Here is a 27,582-nt window from a genome sequence, read left to right on the forward strand (position 1 = left end):
ACACTGATTGAAGAAAAGGCTACATAGCCTTTTTAATACAATCTGCCGCATTATATTCCGAGATTATTTTGTTGAATTCATACTAGAGGACATGTGTCCACTAACTTAAAGCATTTCACTCAAGAAGATCCTACATTCTTAATTACACCAACAGAATTCAGAGTATACTAACTGAATATAACTTCAAGCATTTTAGGATCTCAAAATTATTTGTCATAAAACAACTTCTCAGTTTTAAACTGATAAGACAGCAGCGGACACTTACAGTTACTCAGTGGTGAAACAGGATGTTTACTAAATTACCTGAAAAAAAGTTGCTCAATAGCTATGAAGAAACACGGTGGACTGCTGCTACTATCTTTAGAGCAGTTTAGCATTACCGTCTCCACTGCCAATTCAAAGTCATAGGTAATTTTCAGCAGGCATATACTTAAATAAGATTAGATTTATTCTAGTAAATCAAGGTCATTGGTTAAATATGATTTAAAGCAATGTATCTCAAGGACATTGGCTACTTCTCCACAGATACCTCCCCAGTAAAACTCCGTAAGATTTAAATTTTTTAATAGTACAGCAGTAACCTTGAGGTAGACATGCCCTCTAATGTGTACATCAAAAATACAAACTCAAAACAGAGCACCTAAAGGCTAATGTGTTTTGCTAAAGGAATAATTTCATCAACTCTGATTTTTAAGAAACAAATAGAATGAATGATATCATGTTTTGTTCACATTATTTGTTTCAGGAAGTGTCAAACACTTTATCCAATTGTTATGGAAAACATTCTGCAGTATTATACACTACCTGCAGCTCAGAATCACCCAAGGCAAATATGCAAATTTGAAATATATCAGAACACAGATGAGGAAAAAAAGTCATTCACATGAGACAAAAGTGCATGCAATACTTTATTTCAAACATGCCAGGAAAGCTAATTCATTACCTAGTCATTTAGAAGCAAGCAGCTGTATACAGATAACAAGAAAAACAGCATCTCATTACAGCTCAATGCACAGCATTTTAAGCCAACAGGCATGAAATAATGCAGGCTAAAGCAGCGTTAACCAGACATTTGAACACATTGTTAATGTCTTACAGAAAAAAAGGCAAACTTGGAAATAGAAAACCACTCCTATGATCTTGTTTTCTAAGATTTCAGAATGCTGCAAATCCAATCCAAATCTTTTCTCTAATCCCCTAAATCTCCCATTTTATGTCAGTTTAACATTTGAAAGGTAGTGCATTACCACATATAGTGTACACGGAACTAGCTGTTTGTGGTTAATCTCAGTAACCACATCCTTTCTAATTACATTTAAATAATTTTCAAAAATAGCATTGATTTTAGGTTACAAATTATTCTACTAGGCAAACAGATAATGTAATACATGCCCTCTCACTCTGCCCACACCTTTTAAATGAATGGCACTCATCATATTCATCCTCATGGCAGTTCTCTGATATACAAAGTAGTCTGCACTTAAAACTGAAAATGCCAATTGAAGGAGACATATTTCAAGTATGATGTTAATGGACTTAAAAAAAAAATCTTTCCACCCCTAATAATTTGTAAAGCAATGAACTTGCTCTCTCCTTCAGTAGCAGCAATTGTTCAACTACTCACAAGAGCGTTTTGAACATTTAAATACAAATGCTGTAACTTCAGATTCACATAAGTCATTCTCTTTGCCTTAATCAATTCTGCACTCCTCCTCTTTATAAAGAAAGTGACATTGTGGTGCCAGTCTCAGAAAAGGATACTGGTATGCACATCTCTAATTAAGATGCAAGGTCTCTGTAGAATTGTGTGTAACATCATTTAATACTTGTGTGTATACACATTTCACATACTACTGCTCCTTCCTTATTTTTTCTGTAAATAACTTCATCTACAGGTTTTAAGTGTATGTTTAAATACCACTATAAATTATTTGAAAGATAAACACAGGTCAAGTAGCGTTACAGTACAGGTTTTGCAGTATATAGATGTTTAGCTCAGAAATTTCTACAGAACTTAAGCATAAGACTTAAGCTTACACACAATCAAAAAGTTATACCATATGCCAACAAGCGCAAGTTTTGCTGAAATGAGACATGTGAAGAGACAACACCGTAAAACAGAGGGGTAAGAGGAAAGTACAACAGCAGAGAATGGCTGTGGTATTCTATTAGATTCAAGATGACTGGATTCACCAAGCTGATGATAATGTTCTGTCATGAGTAAGTCACAGGTCTATCTCCTCTGAAATTCTGCATGCATGATGAATGAAGCCATTTAGTACACAGGGACATTAAAGTATTCATGACGTGGCTACAAAAGAAATGTACATATTCTTATACGTAACAGAAAGGTGGACATATATGCAAGAAAACAAAACGATTAACTATTGTATCTCTGACATAAAAAGGATATTGATACAGAAATATGACTTTGTATTTTTGACTACTCTAGACTTTGGGGGGAGGGAGAACCATTGTTTTGTTTTACCCCCCCCATACTTGCACATTGGGTCCAACAATATACAGGACAACTTCACATGCCTATAACTGTATTATGTAAGCTCAGTTTCCTCTCAGCCAAAGAGAGATGTTGTTTGAGAGATGGACCACCCTATCCATTTGTTCCATTCTAGCCTCTTCAGCTACTATTGGCTGCTGTCAAACAGGGCACTGGGCTAAGTGAACTTGGGACACCACCAACCACATCTGCTCTGATAAACACACATCGGTAACAGGCCTCTAGAACATTGTTGTGAGCAGCACCAGGCCAGGGTAGCACAGCCCTGGCGTTGAGACAAAAATTATCTTTCTATCAAAGGGTGCCTGTCTAAAAAAAATGGTAGGTATCCAAGACACCTCTCACAGCAGGCCAAGTTTTCTTTGCTTTTCAATTATGCCACTCAACTTAATACTCTTATATTATTATTAGCATGACTGTTGGCATACAATTTGTTGAAAGACGAGTTAGAAAGCAAGAAATACTGTTTTTTTTAATTCAGTTCCCTGAAGACAGATGAGGACATTCTTAATGGAGTAATAGCAATTTAGGAGCATCAGCCACACATATGTCCACTACACATCTTCTGTGAGGGAAAAAGAGGGAGAAAAAAAACCCCACACCACCACAAAACGAAACCACACAAAACACCACACCAACAAAAAAAAAAAGCACACAAAACACAACTCTGTATCAGTTACAATCTTTCACGATGTATCAATTAAAATCTTCAATCTATTTAAGTATCCCATGCCCCAAAATTACAGTAGTCTTACAAGAATCACAGAAGATAACTGAGAAAGTTCTCATGACTTCTAAACCTAAAAATTTCTTCTGTGCTATCTCAGTTTATTCACATGTTCAAGTTCATATATTTAAAATTCCAATCTCCAATTACAAAAAAGCACAACAAAAATATCCTAGAAGCTTTACGGGATTTATACTGCTTTTCAGTGTCAGTAATCTGAACATTATTCTATGGTATTTAAAATTATTCTGAATAAGCAAACTACAATCCAGTAGTTCTCAAAATAACAGCACATATAGCTCAGTGATAGTTGCAAATAAGTTGTGTGAGGTCCGCTGTGATGTTTGGTAGAACTCAAAAGAATCTGGTATATAACGCATAATTACAAACATGAATTTTAACTCTTAAAACCTCTATTGCTTAGGTCAAGTGTCAGCCTACATGAAAAGAAAATGCTGAGGCATATTCCTAACTGGAAAAGTAATTGCGTGATGTCAGGATACAGCACTAGCCCAAATAAGTAGGAGCTTTGACAAAAGAAAATATTAACTCTGGAACTGCTGGAACCTCCACAGACAAAAAATTCCCAGAGAGGTACTTGTGGAAAACTTGTGCTTTACTTACTCTGCTGGCATGATACAGATTCATGAAGACAACTGAAAGGCATATTGTAAGTCTCAAATACCTAATTTTTACATGTAATGTTTTCAGTTTTCACCTGGAACATACATGCACACATGTGACTGTGATTCTCCTCCTCCTCGGGGAAAAAAAAAAACCTCGCATCCTCAGCATTTCCCCATTGGAAACCTGGAGCCAAAGTTGATGTCTTCATCAAAATGCTTGTCAGATCTAACAGATTTCTCCTTAATTTTACAATAGCTCTCTGGGCAGAAATTAGGATGAGAACAGCTCATTTTCTAGCACTCTTATGAAACTGATTACCATTCACTGTTGCTGTGTTCAAAGATTATCCCAGGCTGCACACATTTTTTTGACCTGGAAGTGATGACCATGGTCCCTTTTACACAACTGGTACAAACTAATAAGAACATGGAACATTCATTTCATATTTATCCACTTGTTACCTTTCCATACTTTCCAAACCTCTACTCTCCTCTGTACTCCCAGGTATTCCACATCCTGTTAATATTTGCAATGATTTACAACTTGAGGAATTACTTGTCTTTGTGAAAATCCTGGTACACAAAATTAGGTGACTGACTCAAATTACTGTTATGGGCTTCATGTCTCAACTTGACTTAAACTTATTATCTACTGATAAAGCAAGAAGTATTGTCAGATAACAATAGAAACAAAGTGGTTATTTTGCTCCTGGCAGTTTTTTAGCTTACAGACATGTAAACACCACCTGCAACTAGACTAGCCATAAACTGGCATTGTAGAGGCCAATTTAAAGATTAAATGGAAGACAACAGAAACCAAGATATGATGTCTTAGCACAGCAATACTGTAAAGATGGAAAACACTGCAGTTTCAGTGAGATCTCTGTACCCCACTGAAGATGTCCAAGAGCACCACACACTGAGAATCTGGCATTGTGGGCAGTCTGACAAACAACAGAAAAGAAAAAGTTTTGACTAATTATTTGCCATCACAGAACTACAGTGTCTCACAAGCTGCAGCTATGATTTTTTTTTCTCTGTGTTCCCTGCCACGTTGTCTCCAGAGCAGTTAGGCTGCCAGTCTGAATACCAGAAAAGATAATTTGGGGTAAAGGATAGATGACAACTTCTACAATCAGGATCTAAACTCCCTTGCCTTCCTTTTGTGGGACTCAGCAGATAGCAGACAACAATAGCTGAGCCTGTGAAGCATATCCTTAAATAGCCAGCTATCTGGATCTAATGAGTTTATAAATGAGTTGATCTAGCAGCTAAGGAAGAAGCAATGGTATCCTTGCAACACAACATAAAGGCAAGCTAAAAATGAAATGAAATCTGAAAAAACCCCACTTATTTAATAAATTCGGATGTAAATTGTTTATCTGACTTTAACACATCTTAGATCCTAGTTTTGCCAAAGCAGTGATAGCTCTACAACAGAAGCTGCACATTGGGATTCCATAATGTTTTAAAGTTACTAGAATCCATCTTCTTCAAACTGACATCTGTGTTTACAACTCATTTTAAAAAGCTAATAATACTCTCTGAAATTTTCAGCCTCAGTCATTAGAGATTTTAAAATTAGAAAAATTGTAGAGTTGATTTGAGTCAGAACTATTTAGCTAGAGAACCATTTAGCTAGCCCAACCCAACTGACATTTTTCTCAGCCAACTTTTTCATGACCCAAACTAATTAAAAATCATAAACAAACTAAAATTAGAAAGGACTTCATCTAATCCAGTCCCCCAATCAGCAAACCTGTAATACTCCTGAGGGATACTTAATCTGGTAGAGGCATTCAGTGACGGAAAGTTTTTAATGCCCCCCAGGCAATCTACTTAAATGCTTCATTATCATCACTATTGGAAAATCTGCCTAACACCTACTTTGAAATTATTTTCTTGCTGCAATTCAAGATATTTTATGTCTGCAGTGGACAAGAAAAAAAACATTTTCCTCAGGCAAGAGAGAAACAATAAATTATTTACGCCTATACCAAACTGACTCAAGTTCAGTGTTTCGCAGTTCTGCCGTTTTACTGACAACATCACACAGCGACACAGACTTCATGAATACTTGGCACATGTTCTTTTCCAGGCAAAGTTTGCTTAGGCTTTTAACTGCTTTCCAATCAAAACCAGCACAAAGCCTGCAGAGGTAAGCCATGTTATACTACAGGCAAAAATTACAACTACTACCTTTTGATAAAGGTGTGGCTTTTTTTTTTTCCCTTCAGCATCTAAACCCCCAAGCTAGAACAACTGACAAGATGCAGGACCATGGAGTGCACAGCAGTTTGGGAACAATTCTACAGAAACACACTATGGGAAAAAGAGATAGGAAGGATGAGGGTTTCTGTTTAGAAACATGATGTTTTTACAGTAGTAAAAGATTAATATTAAACAAGCACTTCTTTAAGCAATGCTTCAGAAGCAATTACTTTTACACTCTACTTCTGAATCTTTATTAGGAAATATTTTCAATGAAAGGCTACTTTAGGTAATTGCTGCTGTTCACTTGCATTTTCAGGGATTTCAAAACAGTAGAACATCTGTTTCCCAATCTTCAGTTAGCTAGTATTTGGAAACTCACACTACATGGTTATTGGGAAAATTCTACTTTCAAAGGAGAGCAAAGTGTTTTCTCAGAGAACCTAGAAACATCCATGAAGTCTTGAATATATTCAAAGACAAATATTAACTATGATGTTGTTCAAAAACAAAATGATCCTATATCAATGCCGAGTTCAAGTCAAGATCTTGTCTGCAACTTCCTATACTGACAGGACAAAAAAACAATCTTCAGGATTAGTGCAAATTAGTCAACACAATACTCAACTAGAGTCTGAAAAAAGCATCAGTACTCATCACTCAGCAATACATCCTAGTATATGCACACACTTCAGTTCTAAAACATTGCCTCAACAGACCAGAGCAGAAGAGTATGACATAAGATCAGCAGCAGCCTGCCTGCCACCATCTCAAAAGCAGAAGTAAAAAACATCAGTGGAAACTTCATGTACTGTAACTGGATAACAGTGGGTGCTTCCTGCTTCTTAGTTGCTATTCTGATCTGCTGGATCAGAGGTGATAATCCCTCTTGGAGGCAATGCTTTATACCTGCCAATCATTTGCTACACAGTAAGCTATGAAGAATCAACAGGCTAATCTTTAAGGGTAAGGATGTTTTTAAGCATCCACTGTAGGGTCCACTTCCCCACCACAGAAACACAAATGCTTTAAGCAAATATTGCTGCTGAATACTTTGTATTGAGAAGCTAGAGCCAAAATTACTACAAAAATCACTAAGCTCTCTACCAGATAATCCCTCAGTCTCTGTACATTTGGCAGTTTGTCAAACTATGAACATAAGGATTCATTAATGTTTTCTTCCATTTTCTTCCAGCACTGCACTGCAGCTACAGGTTTGCACTACTTATTTCCCTTTGCTTAAGGCAACTTTATTTTTAAACTGCAGGGCTGTATCTTTGAAGGGATGACCAGAATATACTAATGTAACAAGCCATGTCACGTCCAATATCATTTAGCTTCCATGGCAATGGCATTTAAACATTCCCCTTCCTTCCTGTTCCTGCAGCACTTTGCCACCTTATAAGTTGTTTGGACAAATGCTTGCAGGGCCAAGTTGTAAACACAGAAAAGATGCTGACTATATGTTTTTATAAATGAGCAATTTAAATGGGATTAGCTTAAATGGATCTGAAATCATCATAGAACTGCCAGTGAGGGAAAGGACAACTGAAAACTGCATAAGTCAATAGCGCTGCTGAAGCTCTTTGCCACACTTTGACTCCAGACAACAGCAGGAGTGAAGCATAAAGACAGGTAAATTATAACTTACCTAACTGTGCTAGCTGATTTGGGGGCTCACAGCAGGCATGAGTTCAAACAAGAGACATGGGAAACACTGGCTTATTAGAACACTTAGATACACTGAGAATTGTTTAAAAAAAAAAAAAGGTAATTTAAGTTTCACTATTAGTTTTAGCAAAAGTCCTGGCTGCCATCAAAAGCAACTGCCTTTTACTTTCCTTTTCAATGCCACTGCTTTCCTCCTCCTGGCCCTTCCCTCATGCTTCCCTACACATTCTTAGGTTTCAGCTAACAAGCTAGGACCCACAATTACAGGGCAAGTGGATCAAGAGAAGTGCCACCACAAAGGTGGCAACAGAAATGGACTACTTCTAAATATGTGGCTTATTACACTTGCCATACAGCACACGTAGAACTCAACACCCTAATTTACAAGCAAATCTCTCTGAAACAGCCCTCAAAAAAAACCAGATTCTACTCATTTACTGCTTGTTTATGCTTGACAGAGTAACACAGATTAAGTAATTTGAAGCTGTTCAACCTATTAACTAAATATTGGGCTAATCCAAGCACAAAACCTATATGAGTCAAACTCCTCCCCTTGCCTAAAGACAACCTTCTTAACCTCAGATGATCTTCATTCCCATATACAAGCTGCAGTTCTTTCTGGCAGGCAAACTATCCCTATCTCCTATCAGGTGCAGCCATCTGTCTGTCCCTCTCCACTCTCTCTAGCAGATGCCATCCCCATTTCTCCATATTCTGTGGAGTCATGACAACTACGTAAATTAAGCTTTATACACAGCAACAATTCCTTCACTCCTTCCAGGGAACAGTACCAGGCAGGAAGAAGCATCTCAGCGAATCTGATAATCCCACTGTTTAAATTAATGCGGACAAAGCGCATTTCTTAACTAAAACTGTGCTCATACATAAAATTAATCAGGGACATACTGTAGACAAGTAAACTGGAGTCACACAGAATTCTCTAAGCCTGAGATTGCATATTCCAGAACTGGCCTTTGTAGCCATCTAAGATAATAAAAAAAGATTAAGACTCCCTAAGTAAGAGCTCTATGCTTACCATAGGTCCCCATACAATATAAATACTTTTTAAAGCTTTAATCACAAGGAAACTTTTACAGTCACAGTATTAATACTAACTGCATGAGAATCACACTCCTTCGTACATGAACTTGTTATCATGGAGAGAAAAAGCAATAAACATTGGGGAAAAAAAATGGAAAAAAAAAATCTAGCTTGAGCGTTCAGATTTTCTTACAGTTTTAGAATTTCTTCTTTGAGTTTGGGCATATTCTGTTTTGAACAAAAGACTCCTTGGTTGACCTAACTCTACAGGTCTAATGCATAAGCAGGTTATTAGCTAGTCCCCACTCCCCAAAGATCAACACCTGTATCGTATGCTAGGTAACTTCTAAACCGTAAAACTACCCACACACCAACAGTGACCTTGACTTTTGAACAAGTTAAAAATATTTTTGCCTATTATAATAATTTTCTTTTGTCTGGAGACTGAATCTTGATACTTACAAAACTACATATGAAGTTAGCTGTACTACTACAGTTCCACATTACAAAAGCCAATTTGTTTACTGAATTATTTGTTTATAAAGATATCAAATAAGCAGCAAACTAATTAAGTTTTCTCCAGCAAATCATTTTGATGTGTGTTTTAAACTTGCCTTATGTAAAATAAAATCTTACCTTTATTAGTAGGACTGCCACAACGTATTCCACTTAGGCTTTGGATAAAAATATGTTGCAATGCACTATATATGCAAATAAGCTTTGTTCTGTCATGCAGCATCCGGCACTTGATATACAGTCAATTGCAGCAGCACCCAGTCTTTTTAGGGCCCATTTTCTTTGCACAGCAGATGTAAACAGCTCATTTTCCAGTAAATACACAATTACAGAGGTTGATTGTAAGTAAACAAAGCCAAACATCTGTTTAGTTATTAGTTTTGGTATCAATTTCTCTAACTTGCATTATCCCACTTAATTATCAGCACCAAAGAAAGCCAGTAGAAGTCAGACACTTCAAGTTGATGCAGTTAGTACAAAAAAAGGAAAATAACAGGGATCACTCAAAGCACTCTTCAAAGACCATCATGCAAGTGTTGCAGAAAGTTAAGCCCATCACCCATTTTCTGTTTACCCTTGCAACGACTTAATTAGACGTGCAGCAGTCTTTCCATAGCACCCATTTAATCCATGCCACCAAAACGGTTAACTTGGTATTTACCAATCATTTAGATGGGGGTCAAAAGGGCTAATGCCTTAGATTGCTCTTAATCATAAGATATCCTCAGACAAACCTCCCCAGTCTTCGTTCTGGCTCTACAAATACAAAATCAAGCAGCAGTGAAAATGTAATACCAACTACTTAATTGAATAAAAAACAAAACAAAACACGCCCAACACTCAGCCCATTATTTACACCTTATTTACATTTAAAACCAAAGTTACAAAATATTCAAAACCATATACAAAAGTAATGTGTTTCAGCTATTATTATTTAGGTTAACACAATTTTATTAGGTCCTACCAAAAGTCCAGTGTTAAAAAAGCAAACAACAGAAATGCATGAGTAAAAAAAACTCCATTCAAAAACTCCAAGCAGATGGATTAAAAGAACCTTGTAAGCTTATTTTTCATGTCTTAACAAGATAAAGGATATTAGTACCTTAAAAGAATAAGTGCTAGAGAATTGTTCAGAAAGCTTAACCTGTGCTTGAACAAATATTAATTCAAAGGGCGTTTTTTTTTTAAGAGAACTTAAGATCATTTATTCATTATTATAATAGATTGAAAGTGTAATAGAATAGGATGCTATCCAATTTACATATATATATATATATATATAAAATTTGGTGACAGTCTTATTACTTATTACACAGTCTTATTACTAACACTGATATTAAAGCATGATTTGTCTCACAAAGGAAAATAATTGTTTCATTCCACTTATCTACCTACCATCCCTGGAGTATTTTAGACATTAACTCAAGAGCTATGTAATAATATTTACTATTAAGTCATTGTTACTTGCTGAGCTGTATGTGATAAGCCAGTCATTTTTAGGTAGTAATGCTTTAATCCATCTGTTAATCAAACATACTTAGATTTCTCACAAAACTGTGACGATTACATCTTCTCAGACTTTTTGCCTTTTTAAAATCAAGTTTTTAGATGAAGATTTAAAATATATATACACACTTTTCATGCATCTTGATATCCATCAACTACTACATCTACTGTTGCTAGACAGCTTGGCAACAAAAAACATAGTTTCTCCCTAAAAAATAATAAATAAAAGCCCCAAAACCCATAACAGCAATGGACCTGACATCTGTACAACACACAGATAAGACGACAAAGAAATGAGAATCTAAAAACCAAATACAATGGGATGCCTCCTGGAGGCATTCATATTTTTTACATCTACTGCTCTGATCTTCACAGGTAGTGAGGATTTTAGGAAAAGGTAGTAGCACTGCAACATGACACATCTCAGACAATTCTCAGGCATCACAGTAAAAATGGAATTTTCTCCACACTATCTCAAGGTTCAGACGTCAACATTGCTCTTTTCAGCATTCTGCCAGATTCATGGAATATGTTCCATTAAAATGCAGATTAATGTGCTCATTCAGGAAGAGCATCTAATTCTGAAGATAAGATACTCCTTACTGTCAAGCAGTCCTCTGCAGTTGTTCACTGAATTTACTGTGTTTATTGACCGAAGCATGAAACTAAGTCATGAAACTAAGTGCCTGACAACAGCTATGGCAAGTGCAGCAGTGCTAAAGTTTTCACAGTATTGCCCTGATGCAGTACTTCTACAGATGGCAACAGACGAGTATCTCTGGAGAAAAAAATCAGTTCAGTGTACAGATAAATATACTCTTAATAGAATTATGGTCTATGAGGAGTTCAGTGTACTGTTAATATACCCTCAACAGTTCTACAAGGATTGCTTATAGCAATGAATGATCAACTTCACAGGCAGTTTTGCAAGGTGGCTGTTGTTGATTACTACTGGAAGTCACATCAGAGAAGGTACTGACAGCAAGGACTTCACTTACACTAACTTTTCTTACTCATAATTGAAACTTCCTAATGTTTCAATTTCCAAAACTGACTGAATGCATACTTAATACTTACATGAAATACTCCTTCCTCACAACTTGTCTGTTCTTAAGAACTTCTAATAAGTATTTTGATTTCTCCAACAGAGTAAGATTACTCGCATCTTACATGCATACACACTAGATAAAACATTCAGGGGAAAAAAGGAGAATATTATGGTGACAGATTTACTAAAATGGTATTTTAAAGGTCTGCACAAAAGCTGTTCAGGTGGAAAGTAGACTGCTTTTTATCATTTTCAGTTCATAAAGATGAAGATAGATTGAGATCTGACAACATGCTTCTGGAAAGACAATTGGGTCTCTAAAGCATTTAGAAATCACAGCCTGCAAAACTACGATAAATCCTAAACATCATGACACATCCAGAAAAGCAAGAAACTTCACAAAGAACATAAGACACTGAACTGCATTTTTTCTAAACAAGAACACAAAGCATACACAAAGAACAGATGCTAGCATGACAAGGCTCAGAAGTTTAACTGACATGTTTGGAAATAGATGCTTGCACATTTCCACATAATCAAACACTTCATAACTTCAGTATCGCCTTGGTCTCCATCCTGTGAACTCTGAATTTAAGATTCAATGTAGTTTTTATAACCCATATCATAACTGAACAACAAATAAGTAAACTTTCCTAAGACAGGTGCAAATGAATTCTTCCAAAGTGAAACATATTATATACACAATGCTACAGAGCACCACTGTAGTCAAGCACTTACACACAGCCTACTTCATTCAAAAATAATAACCTTCTATTCAACTGATGTGGGAAAACACACACAAGAGCAACTGATCTCTTCACTTAGGCCCAATATACTTTTATCTTGTTTTTGAGTAATAGGTTTCATAATAAATTATGTCAGTCTTTAAGAACAAGCAATTCAACGTTTTATTTTACAAAAGTGTCATGTACCAAAACAGTACCACAACTTACTGTTTCTTCTATGAGGTAGAGGGATTTGTAACTATTTCCTAATCTTCAACAATGAAATAACATATCCTTTTCTCATTCATGGTAGTTCTCATAGCTCCCCATACATATTTTCTAAAAATGTAATTACGGATCATTATCTGTGTCTAAAATCAAGCACCTATGCATCTTAAGAACTGCAGTCTTACACTGGCCAAGCAAGCTGACTATCTGAAACTGAGCCAAAAGTTACGGATGAAGAACAGACTGCAATCAAGGCAGTCAGATGTCCATCATAATAAAGATTTCATTATTCATTCTTATTTCACATTGAGAGGAATACAAGTATAGTTGAGGCAAATAATGTCACCGCTGGCTTAGGAAGCCAGTCTATTTCAGTACTCTATATTTAAGAGCTAACATTAAGTGAAGACTGAATTAATTGCAGTAATTATGGTAAGTTTCTCAGCAGACTTGTAAGAAACAAGTGCTTACAAAGGCTTCTTCCTAAACCAGACAAAAATCTTATACTCCTACCCACTCCAGGCTTAAGCACCAGGGATTTTCTTTTCTCATCGCAAATGCTAACATTCCTTTATTTTGTCATATCTCAAGGACAACCTAATACCTTCTCTCCACTATTAGGCACACCTTCAAACCTGCAATTCCCAATTAGCACATTTCATCTCCAAGAAGAAAACTCTCATGGCACATGTAGGAAATTCACCAAATTCCTTTCCAAAGATGTTCATTCTAAAATGAAAAGCTTTCATCTACATAAAAACGCTAAGCATCTAGCACAAGTCAGCTGACGTTAACAACTTAAGCACCCTTCTGGATATAGGATGAGGTGAGGGCTTGAAACAGTGAAGAAAATAAGGTTAATTGATAACATGTCTATTATTTTTCATGAGGAAGGACTACTAGATACTACCCAAGACTAGACTGCAAGAGTCTAGCAATAGGTTTACAACAAAGAATGGAAATATGGAATAATTAGTTTTTATCACCATTCATATGGATAACACAGCCCGTCTTAATAACTGACCATTGATAAATTATCAGATGGTAATAAATGGGGGTGGGTAGGGAATGAATATTGGAACTGAGCACATCACTGAAGAGCTAACAAGAAAGTGAAGGTGAAAAAGGCTTTAAAAGTTAGTATGTTTCAGGCACACGAACTGTAGTAGTTAGTAACTCGGCTGCACAGCACCAAGAACTTAATGACAACTGAAGTAGGTGCTCAGAAACAGAAGTATGTCCTGGAAAACTGCCACAGAAAATACAAGTAGGCAAGGCTATCAAGAACTAATTCACTATTCAGCAATTTATGTCTCTACATATTTTCTTTTAACATCACACAAATAGCCACTTAATGTATTTGTAATGATTTTCCTTTGTATTCTGTACAGCTTTTAATGTTTAAGGTGCTTCATACATTAATGTAGCATTACTATTTAATAATGTTGCATATTCAACACTGATTAATAATTTTTAAATTAGGCCATATGACTATTCAGGGTCAAATAAAAGTCCTTTTGTTACACATAATTAGAATCTGACATGGTCAAATACAAACACACAACAATCCTGCTACAAATGGTTTGCATTTGGAATCAAACCAAAGTTACTGGAATGAAGTATGAAGTATTCTGGGAAGCAGAAATCAACTAAAAGTAGCAAAAAGTCCCCAGTTGTGACCAACTTATTTTAACAACCCTCTTTATCAAATTCAGCATGCACATAGTAGCAGTTCATACAAAACCAAACTTATGCAGAAAGAGCCCAACTTTTTTGGAAGCTAAATTTAAGTATGAACTCAGACTCCTATGGGTTTTATAAACTAAAAAGCAGATATGAAGTAGTTTTATACTTGATCAACAACCAATATAACTAAGAAGAGAAAACAAAAATCAAACAGACTACAGTGGTGCTGTGATAAACAGTTACACTCCAGTTTAATCAGAAAAGATTTAATAAACTTTGACACAACAGAAAATCTCAGAGATGAGGAAAGGAAGGGTAGTCAGAGTAAAGCTATCAGGGCAAGGGAAAAGTCACACATTGAAAAAGCAATACTTCCTTTTGAGTAAAATTTTTAACTTGAAATTATACTAAGTGTAAAAAGAGAACGCTACTTGTTTGGATAGAAAAATCAGTAACTAATTCCTAGAGGTAGAATACATTTTTGCTTTAGAAGAGCCAGAAGAAAATGGTGAAAATAAAATTGAAAACTAGGAATGAGAACAAACACAGTAATTTTATTTTATGTAGAATTAAACACGCATTTGCAGGAGTCAGACTAGAATGGATAACTAATCTGTTACTTCTGTTTTTGTATTAAGAAAAGCAAAATATTAAGAAAAAAAATCTTTTTCCTCCCTCTTCGTAAATTGCAACAGGACTTGTGGCTAAGAGTCTTACCAGTGAACCTCAGTATATTTAAAAAAAATTAAGGTGGTTCATCCCTGTTAAATCATTTGTTGCACTGACTAGCAAACAAGACTGATTCCCTCAGCATAACAGAATTTTGTGACTACCATTTAGACATTCAAGGACCTTAACAATGACCTCAAGACTACTGCAATTAAGTAAAAAAACAAAACAAACAAAAAAAACCCCCACACAAACAACACCAAACAACCAGCACAGGATGGAGAAACATGGGGAAATGACATGTTTTTCTATACCATTGAACCCCTTCTCACAAAACATTTTTCCAAGAAGAATGGTAGAGGTGCAATCTGTCTTCAAAGTTAGCAATGAACAACAAAAGCATGCAAAGTAAAAATCAAACATTTTTATATTTCATTTTGTATGTTTTTGTGGCACTTCTATTAGTGCTTTGTCAACTTAAAAGACAAATGTGCCAGAGTAAGCAACCTATAGCATAAAGGCAGGTCTTTAGAATTAGAACTATACCTGAATGAGTCTCAAAGAAGAGAGTCTAGCTTCTGGATTTCAGCAATGAAACAGTAAAGAAGTGAACATGCATCAGGTATGACAAAAAACTAATGGCTGATTAATATAAAGATGAAAGATACAAGAACAAAACTAAGTTAAAGCAGCATGAACTATAGTTATCTAGGTTTACACATAAAACAGCCACTTGCATTTCTAGCAAAATGAAAAGTTACAGTACATTACAATATACACATGCCAAACTAATTAAAAGAGCAGATAACGTCATATTACACAACTAGGACAACTAACTAGAAACTACATGCTAAACATGCTAAAAAGCATCTTCTCCAAGCTTAGAGAAACAGAAGCTTTTTCTAGTCACAATCTACCATGCTGGTTCTTTGGCCAGAAAGTTTAATTTGCTTACCTCCTGTAAGAGATCTGCCTGTTCAATGGCTTTGAGAACATTTTTCTTGGAAGTCTCCTGAACTTCCCCTCCTAAAAGGAACTCATCCAGAATGAAATAGGCTTTTTCAAAATTGAAGATGATATCAAGTTCACATACCTAAAAAGAACATCAAGTGTTACTGCAAAATGAGAGGATACTATCTATTGAGATACATCCTCTCACAAAACTTAACTCATTCACAGCTACACCCAACTTCTAGATATTAGACTGAGGCTCTAACATTTTAAGCAGTGGGGCAACCAAAAAAACCCACCACCACACAAAACACCAAAACAACATCACAAAAACAAAAAAACTAAACAAAATACCCAAACACAACATCACCACCACAACAGTCCTTTGAGAAAAAAAAAAATAAAAACTTTTTTATTGCTTGAGTTAAAAACAGTTATAGCAACCCTCCTGAAAAGCATTTTCATTGTTAAATAGGGTTCATTTCACAACTACCAGTTTGACATGGTTCTTCATGAGGCAAAGGAGTATGCCTAATAAAAGTTCTCTTCTTGCCTGTACTATTCAAAAGCAGATCACAGTCTCACAGAAAAAATTTAAAAATACAATAATCTTTAATTTCTTATTCATCCTGTTCATTTCCTAGTCAGGACTATGAAGGCAGAAGGATAAGCAGCAGTTTTTTTAGAAGAGTGCTAACATACATTACTATAGTTGTTTGTGTTTGCTATTTGAGGAAGCAGATGTTTGTCTTTTCTTTCCTTCCTCCTCCCGCTAGTTCATGACCAGCTGCCTTCTTCAGAAGCAGATATAAGAGGTGCTCACACCCTAGAGCAGCACCAGGGAGAAGAAAGGTGGGTGCCTAAGCAGAAAGCTAAGGACAAGATTTCATCTGACCTCAAGTGACACTACTACAAAACAGGAAATTACCATCAGATTAGCAACAGTTCTCCAAAATTAATAATTTAATTTTGTATTTTAACAGTTATACAGGCAACTATCAGTTTAGTTAGGCTGAGTAAGCAATATAAAATGTTAGACACAGTTTTGCAACAACTAGTTGATCATCCTTCTTAAAAGTGCTGTGGACATAAAACAAAATGACATAATGTAAAGAGACTGTGAATCTATAAAAATTAAAAAGAAATTACTAACTCACACTGCCAAAATACTTGTCAAGAAGTTCTACATAGCGATGAATTATTTCCAGTGTTATTAGTTCATTGTCCTGATCTTCAATAGCACAGCAGAAATAGAGACTTGCATATCTGTAATAACAAAGTAATCATGATGTTAACATGAGGGAAATGAATGTACTTCAGATGTATTATGTTCTCAGTAGTCCTTCATACTTAAGTTTACCATACTGTTGCTCTAAATGAACAACCACACAAGTTCTACCAAAGAAAGGCTGACAGACCAGCAGACATATGCATGTACAAAAGGGATCTGCCTCCTTGAGTCAAGCAAGACTTCAGTCTTTACCATCCTTTAGCTGATGGAATTCAATTAGCCTAAGCAGCAGCTAGAAAAGGAAATGTGTTTGATTTTTTGGCCTCCTGGGAGAGTTCTGAGGCAAGATATTTTCTCTACTCTCTGTAACATCCAAATACTGGCATACTAATCAACAGATTCAGTCCTAAGTCACATAAGCTACACACAGAGATATTAAAAACTGTAGAAAATTCATTGGGAAAGATAAATTGACTTAGCAATTAGGATTTGGTCTTATAGAGAATTTAACAAATGTCCAAAAACCACCAAAACTAACACTGATGTCATATACCCCAATTGCTATTAAGTCAACAACTCAATCACTACTAACTCTTCTGGTATCAGACTAGCAAGAGGCCAGTTTCTAGCAACCCACTTCCACCCTGGAAGACAGGGAATTCTTCATATATGAGCTGAGCTTGAGTTCCACTTTAAAAAAGGTCATCCAATTCTACTGTGCACTACCATATACTTGTTCAACTCACATTTAAAAAAGATGATGCAAAACCGAAACAGGAACAAAAGCTGAAAAACCCGTTAAGTCTTTTCTGAAGTGCCAACACCATATGCCATACAGACACACATGGCACAAATGAGATTTCAAATAACACCTGTTGTAACTGATAATTTACATGAACCAGAAACAGCTGTTGTTCACCCGTTCAGGGAGGACAACTCGCCACATTAAGCACTCTTTGAGTAGCCAGCCCTACTGAAAAAGAAGTCATTCAGATGTGAATGCCAAGTTTAAGATGCATTTTTGTTTCCCTGTACACAGTAACACATACACCTTGTAAATGGTAATCATATTTTATCATCTGGGACTTTGTAAGCTCTCAAAGAAACAGTAAGGGGTTTTGGCTACAAGTCCTGCAAAAAGAAAAGTTGTATTTTGTAGTTATGTTCAAATTTGTCTCTCAGTCACTTAGCTAGTGTCATTTATGACCTGGAAGCCCCCCTGCACTCTGCTCTAGCTGAGTCAAATTGCTATGGCTTCATCATGAACAACTTATCAGAGTAGCTTTTGTTCAAATGTTTTAAACTATTATAAAAAAATTACTGCCTACAACTTCTTTGCATCCTACCACAAAACATGATGGGGGGAAGACAGGAAGACATCTCCATTGAAGCAGCTAAGACTTCAATTCCCTTGCTCTTTCATCTCTTCACCATGGTGACTTGTCATCTCATCAGAAGTTCTATCCGAGCAGAGCTCTTTTGAACTGTTTGTGCCTCACTAATTCTTAAAGGATATTTGCAGTCAACGTAGTAGCTTGCAAGATTCAATCTGTGTAAGGCAACTTTTAGACAAAGGTATTTTAAAACTATTGGAAAGTGATACTACAAAGAAAAAGACATGTTTTCAACGCTATTGAGGAATTTGAGTAAAATTCTGTTATAGTTCATCGTAGTAAAAAAGAGCCATGCACATTAGTTGACATTTACGCTAATTATGAGCACTCAGGCCAAATCCATCTAAGTAAAGCTTTCTTCATATTCAGATGAGCAGCACTGATATGATAGTGTATTAATAGTTAAACTGTTCCCTTACAGTGCTTAAAACACAAGTTGAATTACATACTAGCAGACTTTATCAAGTCAAATTTGACTCAAATATTTGAAGTTTATCCACATGGGACAGTCCTTTTGTGCTTCCCTACTAATTAAGAGTCTCTTTTGATACACACAACTATTTTATACAAATACCTCAAAAAAAGAGGAGGGTGGGGAGGGAGAGAGGGACACTAAATAACAGAAAATACTTTCCCCAAAAACTTGGTTTGCTTTCAGGATCCTCATTTAAAAGAAAATACAACATACTTTGGAAAGACTTGATTTGGCAGCTAGTGAGTAGACTATACAATCAAGTTCTGCCAACTGCACCTCTGGAGAAAAAATACCAAGAAACAAAAACTACTCAGTGGACATCTTAACACAAAATAGAGGTCTGGGTATCTATCATTACATGCAGAGAATATTTTTTGAAGTATTTTTCAAGTTGCAATCATGACAAATCACTACTCAATAAAAGAAAACAAATGCAGATTCAATAAGCCTACATGGCAAATAGTGGAAAAGTATAAACAAGTTCAACATCATTGCAATAAGCATAAATGTATTACAAAGGCACACCTTTCTTCAGACTCAAATTCTCAAAGGCAATAATTTATTGTAATTTTTTTCTCTGCAGACCAGGACTTCAGAAGAGTGTCCAAATACAGTCTACAACAGATAAACTAGAGGTTTTGCTAAGCTTACAGAACAAAGATGAGCAGATTACTGTACTCAGGCTGAAAAATATTTCTGTTCTGCAGAAGCATCATTTCTTCCTAATGAGCCTGACAGAAACCTGGCTTTTGTATGCATCCAATGAAAAGATAAATCTTGATAGTGAAGTATGCCACCTCACACAAAAGCACACGTAGTACAGTTTAGAAGAAACATTCTGCTATTTTGATACATATTACAACTACGCATTGGTTGGGTTTTGTTTGTTTATGGGGTATTTTTGTTTGTTTGGTGTTGACGGGTTTTTTGTTTTGGTGTGGTTTTTTGTTTGGGTTTTGTTTGGGTTTTTTTGTGGTGTTTTGTTTGTTTTTGTGGGCATTCCCTGCCCCCCCCCCCAGTAAGTATTGGTAGCAGAATCTTCAGCCCCAAATCCACTGCTTACACTCATTTAGGGAAACACTTTACAATAAACATCCTCCACCTGTCAGAAGGGGGACCAAAAAAAGAGGCACCAAAACAGTTGGGAAAAATCACCTAAGAACACAATAGGGAACATAAGAACAAAAAGGAAATACAGAAGGTATAAATACTCACACAAAATCCAGCATTCAGGTAGATGACGTTGGCATTTTTTGTGGAAGGAAACAGAACTCATGCACCTCCACCCCCTCCCAACAGTTGCACCAGTTCAGTAGTGGGAAGCCTCACAATCAGCAGGCAATCCTTCAGCAGAGCTCTCCACTACTCTGCTCACAGCCAGGTTCAGTAATTCTGTAGGGGGATCAGGTCACTGTGGGCAGAGCATAACCTGCAAATTCTACCAGTTCTGTGGTGTTCTCCTACTAGGTGAGAGAACACCTGTTTGAAGTCATCCCTGGAAGTCTGTCATGAGATAAAGCTGCAAGCCATAAGACTGTCATCATCTAAGTCACATTGCCTGTAAATTCTAACTGCAGAAATGTAAAGCCTACAGAGTGTGGCAAGAGCAGAGCTGAACTGTAAATGACAACCAAGCCACCTTTAAGAGGCAGGCAGGTGCCTAAGGGACCCCAAGAATCTGGGGTTTGATGATAGTTCGCCTCAGTTGATGAGTGAAATCTGAGACCACTGAAGTTGTGCTTGGCAAAATGTAGTTTCCTCCTACAAAAAACTTCTACACTTCTTTAATAAAATAAGTTCTGAGAATCTAGGACAGGCAGATCAGTCACTATTCAGTCAAAGATACAGAAATCAACAATAATAACAGTACCCAAGATAAGTATTTCTTTTTCAGCTTCTAATTTCAGCACAGTTATATCCCCCTGTAGTTTTAGAAACGAACAAAAGCTTGGTAGTGGTAATCATCTAAGGAAAAGCTGCTGCTTCTTGATGCCAAGGTCCTCTTAGTGCCACATGAACTAGAATCCTATACAAAGAGGACCTTGGTTAGGGAATAGACTGCCTTAGCTTAGTGATTGAATTAAAATAACCAAACCCAAGTACTTAATTCATTATAATCATTGCATTAAGTCAGTTTTACAGAATCACCTAGTCAACATGACAGTAACATTTTCAATAGACAAAACTGGCAGTTAAGATGAACATGAAGACAGGGATCATGTCAACTGCTGGCCACATACCACTAGCCACATGACTGCACCTTAGATTCAAAATACTTTGAGCTAAAAGACATAGAACTTGCAGAATGAGCTCTTTCATTGTTTCTTTCAGTGGGGGAAGGGCAAAAATGAAGTTTAAAAAAATTATTTTTTCATAAGTCTTTTAACTTAACCTAATTTTATGTTAAAGTAAAAGATGATTGCCACAACATTCAGGGCAGCACAAGTTTCATAACTTCATACTGCAAATACAGTTCCAAACTGACACATAAAAGCAAAGCTACAATCCTTAATTGAATTACCAATCAAAATAACAAAGTCCCACAATCTCAGTTAACCAAATGCTAACAAAGTAAAATTTACATAAAAATAAGTGATTCTGGAATTTCTGATTTTGACTGCAATACGCTACACAAGGAAAATAACTATAACTGCCAGGAACTAAAATAGTGAAGAGCTGAGATCTTAAAAAACAAAACAACAACAACAAAAAAAATCACATCCTATGTAAAGTTCAATTTTTTAGTAACATTAGAAATGTTAACATTTAACACATTTCTCTGTCACAAGTGGAAAGCTGCATGAACTTCTATCCTATATGCTCCAATACTACTACAGTTAATTTTTAAAATGACAAAATATGAAGAGCGATCATTAATTTTGTTTGCTAAGTTTCTAATCAACTGTCTGCAGATGACTCCCTCTCTATTTTAATAAAGTGCAATTGTTGTTGACTTCCCATATTTGAATTTCTTATTTTCCCTCCAGCAAGTCACTTCAAATCTCTGTTTGTCTCTTGAAGTTAGAAGCTCACATGCTTTTTCAATTTTCTAGTGTCTACCAGCCTGAAAAACTCTCTTCCAAAACAATTACAGAAGTCATACATCCCAATTCATGAACTATGTCAAAAGCAGGGCACATTTTCATCTGTTTTGTAGCTCTAAAGAAAAAATTAAGGCAGCAACCATGAGTGACCCTATTTTGCAACAAATACCAATGCCACATGTATGAAACCAAGGAAAGTAAGAGTTATTCACACACATTCAGATGAATTTTAAAGACACTGGGTTCTATTTTCTTCAAGTTTCATTCAGAAAGCATCATATAAGGATGAAATACTACAGAGCTACAGAGTTTAATCAAAATAGTTCCACTTTCTTGATAAATGTTCAGAAGGCAGAAGGCAGCAAAAGCTACTGGCTTGCCAATCTTGCATTTGAGTTCATTTTGTTCTCACAAAAAGGTATATCAATGAGATCCTTGAGAATACTTCTAATAATGCCAACCATTCTTTGAGTCGCTATCTAGGTCAATTCTCTCTTACAGCTGAAATGTTGACAGTAAATACACTCTAAAAACAAGAATAGCACATCAATTTCAGCAATTTAATATTCATAAATAGCAATATGCACATGCACTATGTACACACTTTTATAGCTTACATTGAAAAGCATTTGTGCCAGGAGGTTCAGAACCTTACCAATAATACATCAGACAAGAACAGATCTTAGGAGAGATGCTCAAAAGCCTTTTGTCTGCAAGCAACTGGAATCACCTTTTGCAATTGCACAAACCACACAAAGTTCCTGCAGTTGTTTTGCTCTTTTAGTCACCCACCTTTCAGAAAGTATTATACTTTAACTACTATGGCTCTCTTCTTGGGATTATTTACTTTTGAGTTACAACAGATTTCCCTTTTCAAAAAAAATATACCAGTTGGTACTCATCAACTTTAATTACAACCTGATCATTGGAAAAAGTCTGTTCCACAAACCTAAAAGGAACTTAATCACCTCCCATGCCCAGTCCTTCTGGTGATGTTTTTAGCCTAATGAGACTTGCCAAAAAAAGGAAAAGTAAAACAATATCCAAGATGATCATTAGCTTGATACAAGCTAATCTTAAGCAAGATTTCATAGGCTAACTGTGCCAGATTGGTTTGCAGATAGTGAAATAAGCTACCACAGTCAGATGTACACACTAGCAGTCTAGCAGATGGACTGCAGTCTACACGCAGCCCCAAACCGTCTAGATACATCTCCAAGCAGATTTCTTCATTCTCCTTGACCACAGGACCCACAGCACACTATTGACATGCACGAGCACAACAACATTCAGCAACTCAGTCATATCCAAATTTCCACCAGTCCCCCAGACACCAAAGTACATGGCAAGTAGTTGTTAAGGGCAATGAACAGACAGGGAGGGAAAGCAGCTGTGTGGAACCAACTCACCCCCAGAATATCTATTGCTGTTCAAGACTGGGCAAGGAATGGAACAGACTGGCCTACTCCTGTCTAATTTTTCTGTTCTAGTCCCATAAATGCCCAGCTGAAAGAGCACTTGCAGGCATTATTGCTTAAATCAGCACAGAAAGCATTTGACCAAGCTTGTCTACAGATAACATAGTTTTGTGAGGAAATCAAGAGGCAGAAGAAAAAAATGTGTATCCTTTCTTTAAGCACAGCCTTATGCATTGTTCCTCCTACTTGTGTTAAAGAGCTACATGCATTGGATAAACTGGTAGCATTCACACGCATGATGTTACATGCACCAATGTATATATAGAACTAGGACTTAAAACATCTAAACCTTCTTGATTTCTACCCATTTGGTACACTGGAAAAGAGTTAAACACTCTTAATTTCAGCTCCAGTTCTCTCTGCCCTTCCTACAGAGAGAATGCAACAATATTTATTGTAGGGCATAAATTATTTACCTTCTCAAAGAGAAAATAAAAATGCATAAATCTTCTGAAGTTTATAAGTAACTAGGGAAAACAGATAACTCACTACGGAAAGGAGATAACTCAAAGTTTTGTATCACCAGATTTAGCTGGAAAAGATGCAGCCTACCAAATCAGGATAAGGATTACTGTTATTCATGGAGAAAATTATTTTCACACCTCTCTGTTGTAATGCATTCTAAAGATCAGCACAAAGCTAAAAAATACTTGTCAAATATTCCTAGAAAAGTACAACTAAGAAACGGAACTATTGCAAAGAAAGTTATACAGTACTTCCACCAAAAAAAGCTAGCCATGATTTCTTTGCTTAGGAGAAATGCTTTTTTGTATTCATAGCAAAAAAAATAGTGGTGATAATAATTTAAAAAAAAAAAAAACACACACACACAAAAAAAAAAAAAAAAACCAAAAAAAACCCAAAACAAAACAAAACAAAAAAACTCCATGAAAACCAAATTAGGTGGTCTGAAAGAATGATTTCCTTACGAGCCCTGAAAAGCAAGTTACATTTTCAAGTGATTTAAGAAGTCGCTGCCTGAGGTAAATGTTTATAAAATTAAGTTTTTCTTTATCGCCTATTAAATCTTACATGCTTCATATTTGTATGCATTTATGTGTGAATCTATTAAGAACCACCACTCCTTATGAAAGTAGAGGGAAACCTCATTTCTTTTCTTCAGTACATTTCTAAACGCATGAGTGATTTTCCACACATGAATGATTCCTACTTGGTTATCGAATTAGATACAAAGGAAAAGTCAGTCTTCTCCATAACCAGCAGAGGGAAGGAAAAAAAACAGCAACAACAACAACAAAATCAACCTTCATTATTTTCTTGCTATTTATTACCCTATTAATGATATATGGCAATTATGAGGTTAGTGAGACAGAACAACCTTTTGTAGACAATTTTCAGGTCTCTCCATTCCAGGAAGCTGCACATTTTCGGCTTGCGGGCTAAAACTGTTTGAACAAGTTCCCTTGTGATTTTCTTCTTTTCTTTGTCTGATAATGGGACATACCACTTCTGGAGTCTCAGTTTTCCCTGGCGACTAAAAAGTAACATAAACTGCATCTGTTGAATTAGAAGGAGGGAAAAAAAAAATATATTAATCTCAGTTTCTTAGTTCTAAAAAGATACCTAGATATCTATGATGAAAACCAAACAGGAAGCAAGACAGCCATCCAACACCCCAACTACATTATGTATTTCTTTAGCAGTGGCAGATGTTACACAAGATTTGGAAGTACCAATAATACAAAGGATTCCACGGAACAAGGTCAGTCAAAGCAAAGATAGTAGAAAGCATACACAGGTTTCAGAAACGGATAACAGAACTATACGGTATCAAGTAAATACACGCAAATTTCAGGCAAACTATGCTCAGCACTAGTATGGTTGTATTTGTGTTTACTACAGAAAATGAGAAAAACACAGCACAGCAGTCTCCCCAAATACTCAAACTCGTTTTCAATTCACCAGATTAGAGCCTTACAACAGGAGCAATTTGCACTTAAGATCTTTCTGAAAAGCTCAGAATACTTTAAAAGGCATTAAATCTCCCAATGGAGAGTCCTACGGAACAGAAAAGCCTGGTCTTTTTTTCACATTACACAAAAGGAGTTGAGATTAAGTGCTTTCCCTGCGGTCCTATGTTCCAGGTCTCGCTTCCCCTAAAGAACTGATGTTGCAATTATATTTTAAGAACTTGTCGGCTGTATTTTCCAGCAGCTGTAACATTAAAGGAAATAGCTTGCTTTTCTCTTTTTTTTCCTTTGCTTCCCCCCCCCGCCAATTTTTGCTCAAAGTTGTATTGGGCTGAGGAAGTTTCCCAGGTAATATATCAGACGTGAAATACGACGAGAAAGCCCAGCCTAGTCCCGGGTGACAAGTCGCACCAGCACAGACAAGAAGCGGCAGCAGCCGCGGCTCCGAAGCCCGGCGGTGGCGGGGCGCTCCCTCCGTGGGGCCAGCCCTCCGGCCAGGACCACCGCCACGACATCCCCTTGCTGTCCCCTGCTTCCAGGCGAGCCTCCTGGCTCCCCACCGTCCCCAAGCGGCCGCCGCGGCTCCCCCCAACGCGGGAGCGGTCGCGGGCGACCCGAGACGCGCCGTCAGCCGGCGCGGACAAGGGGCGACCGCAGAGGTGTGGGCCCGCCCCGACCCGTGAAGAGCTGCGGCCGCCCGCTCCGCCGGGCCAGACGCAGCCGCCGCCCGTCCCAGCCCGGGCTGCGGGGAAGCGCTGCCGCCGGGGGTGCGCCCCGCTCGCCACAACGTGTATGTCAGGCGGGGGGGAGGGCAAGAGGGAAACCCGTCAGCCGGCTGCCCCCTCCTTCGGCCGCAAACAGCCGCCTCCCAGAGCGGGCTCGAGAGGAGGAGTCCCGTAACCCGGGTCAGGGAGAACATCCCCGTCCCGTCGCACCCCACGGCGGGCTCCGCGTCCCGGCGCGGTGAGGGAGGAGAGCCCGTCTCCACGCGGCTGTGCTCACCGTGCCCCCGGGGAAGAGAACGAGAGGGAGGACGCGGCACCACTACCCGGGCTGCTCCTGCTGCTGCTGCCGCCGCCGAGCGGGTCTGAGGGGAGGAGAGATGCCGCCGGCTCGAGCCCGGCGCGAGCGCGCGCGCGCCTCAACAGCCACCACCCTCCCCCTTCCCCGCCCGCCCGGGCGGGCAGGTCGGGGCGGAGCCGGGCTCGCGGACACCGCTCCCGGGCGGGGGGCGGGGAAGGAAGGGGGCGGGGCTCGAAGGCACCGCTGTTCCCCCCCCCTTCTTCTCCCAACAAAACTTTATTAGCTCGCTGGCTGACGGAGGGGCGGGGGTTGCCGGCCGGGCTCTAGGCGAGCGCATGCGCAGTTTGGAAAGGAGTGGGAGACCTGAGGGAGCTCGCCGACACCCAATCGGGGAACTCAGAGCTGCGGCGGGCGGGAGGAGCTAAGCACGATATTGACCAATAAGAGGGAGGAAAAGACGGCGAAGGAGGAGCTGGCGGCGGCGGTGGGAGGGGCTGGGCGGGGAAGCGGGGTTAGAGAACCTAATCCTTGTGGCCTGGATTAGGATAGGACAACAGCCGGCCCGGCAACAGCCAACCAGAAAGCGTAAAGCAGATAGCGGTACTCAAGTAGCCAATGGGCTGGCGAGGCACGGAGTTGGGGAAATGACATCAGTCAATCAGGCGCCCGGAGACTGAGACTCCTCCTTCAACCTCCCCCCCCCGAGGCGCAGGGCGGGGAGAAGAAGGGCGGGGCCGCAGGATGGCGTCTGCGCGGCGCGGTGTTTCCCTCTAGCACGTGCGCGCCCCGCGTGGGGACGTGGAGGCGGAGGTGCGCGCGGGGCGGGTCCCGCGCGGCGCCGTTGGGCGGGAGGAGCCGTTGGGCGGCGGGAGCCGTTCCGGGG

The 27,582-nt window shown here is 38.1% G+C and overlaps 1 protein-coding gene across 4 annotated transcripts in view; it reads right to left on the bottom strand.

Moving 5' to 3' along the window:
• The window catches only part of AP1S2 (adaptor related protein complex 1 subunit sigma 2), a 30,420-nt gene extending 3,413 nt beyond the window's left edge, over window positions 1-27,007 (bottom strand). The window contains exons 1-5 of one of the 4 annotated variants that reach the window (XM_080357219.1): window positions 26,679-27,007; window positions 25,085-25,263; window positions 17,281-17,389; window positions 16,128-16,265; window positions 1,052-2,311 (exon numbers count right to left, since the gene is read on the bottom strand). In XM_080357219.1, the coding sequence (XP_080213345.1) occupies window positions 2,276-2,311; window positions 16,128-16,265; window positions 17,281-17,389; window positions 25,085-25,263 (462 nt within the window). In that variant the 5' untranslated portion in view covers window positions 26,679-27,007 and the 3' untranslated portion in view covers window positions 1,052-2,275. Of the gene's footprint in view, window positions 1-1,051; window positions 2,312-10,008; window positions 10,067-16,127; window positions 16,266-17,280; window positions 17,390-25,084; window positions 25,264-26,678 lie in introns of those variants that run through there. The other 3 variants (XM_080357218.1, XM_080357217.1, XM_080357216.1) reach the window with 3 other exon arrangements.
• Between the last annotated feature and the right edge of the window lie 575 nt (window positions 27,008-27,582).

This window comes from Nesoenas mayeri (genome assembly GCF_963082525.1).
Source record: "Nesoenas mayeri genome assembly, chromosome: 1".
NCBI classification, from domain to species: domain Eukaryota; kingdom Metazoa; phylum Chordata; class Aves; order Columbiformes; family Columbidae; genus Nesoenas; species Nesoenas mayeri.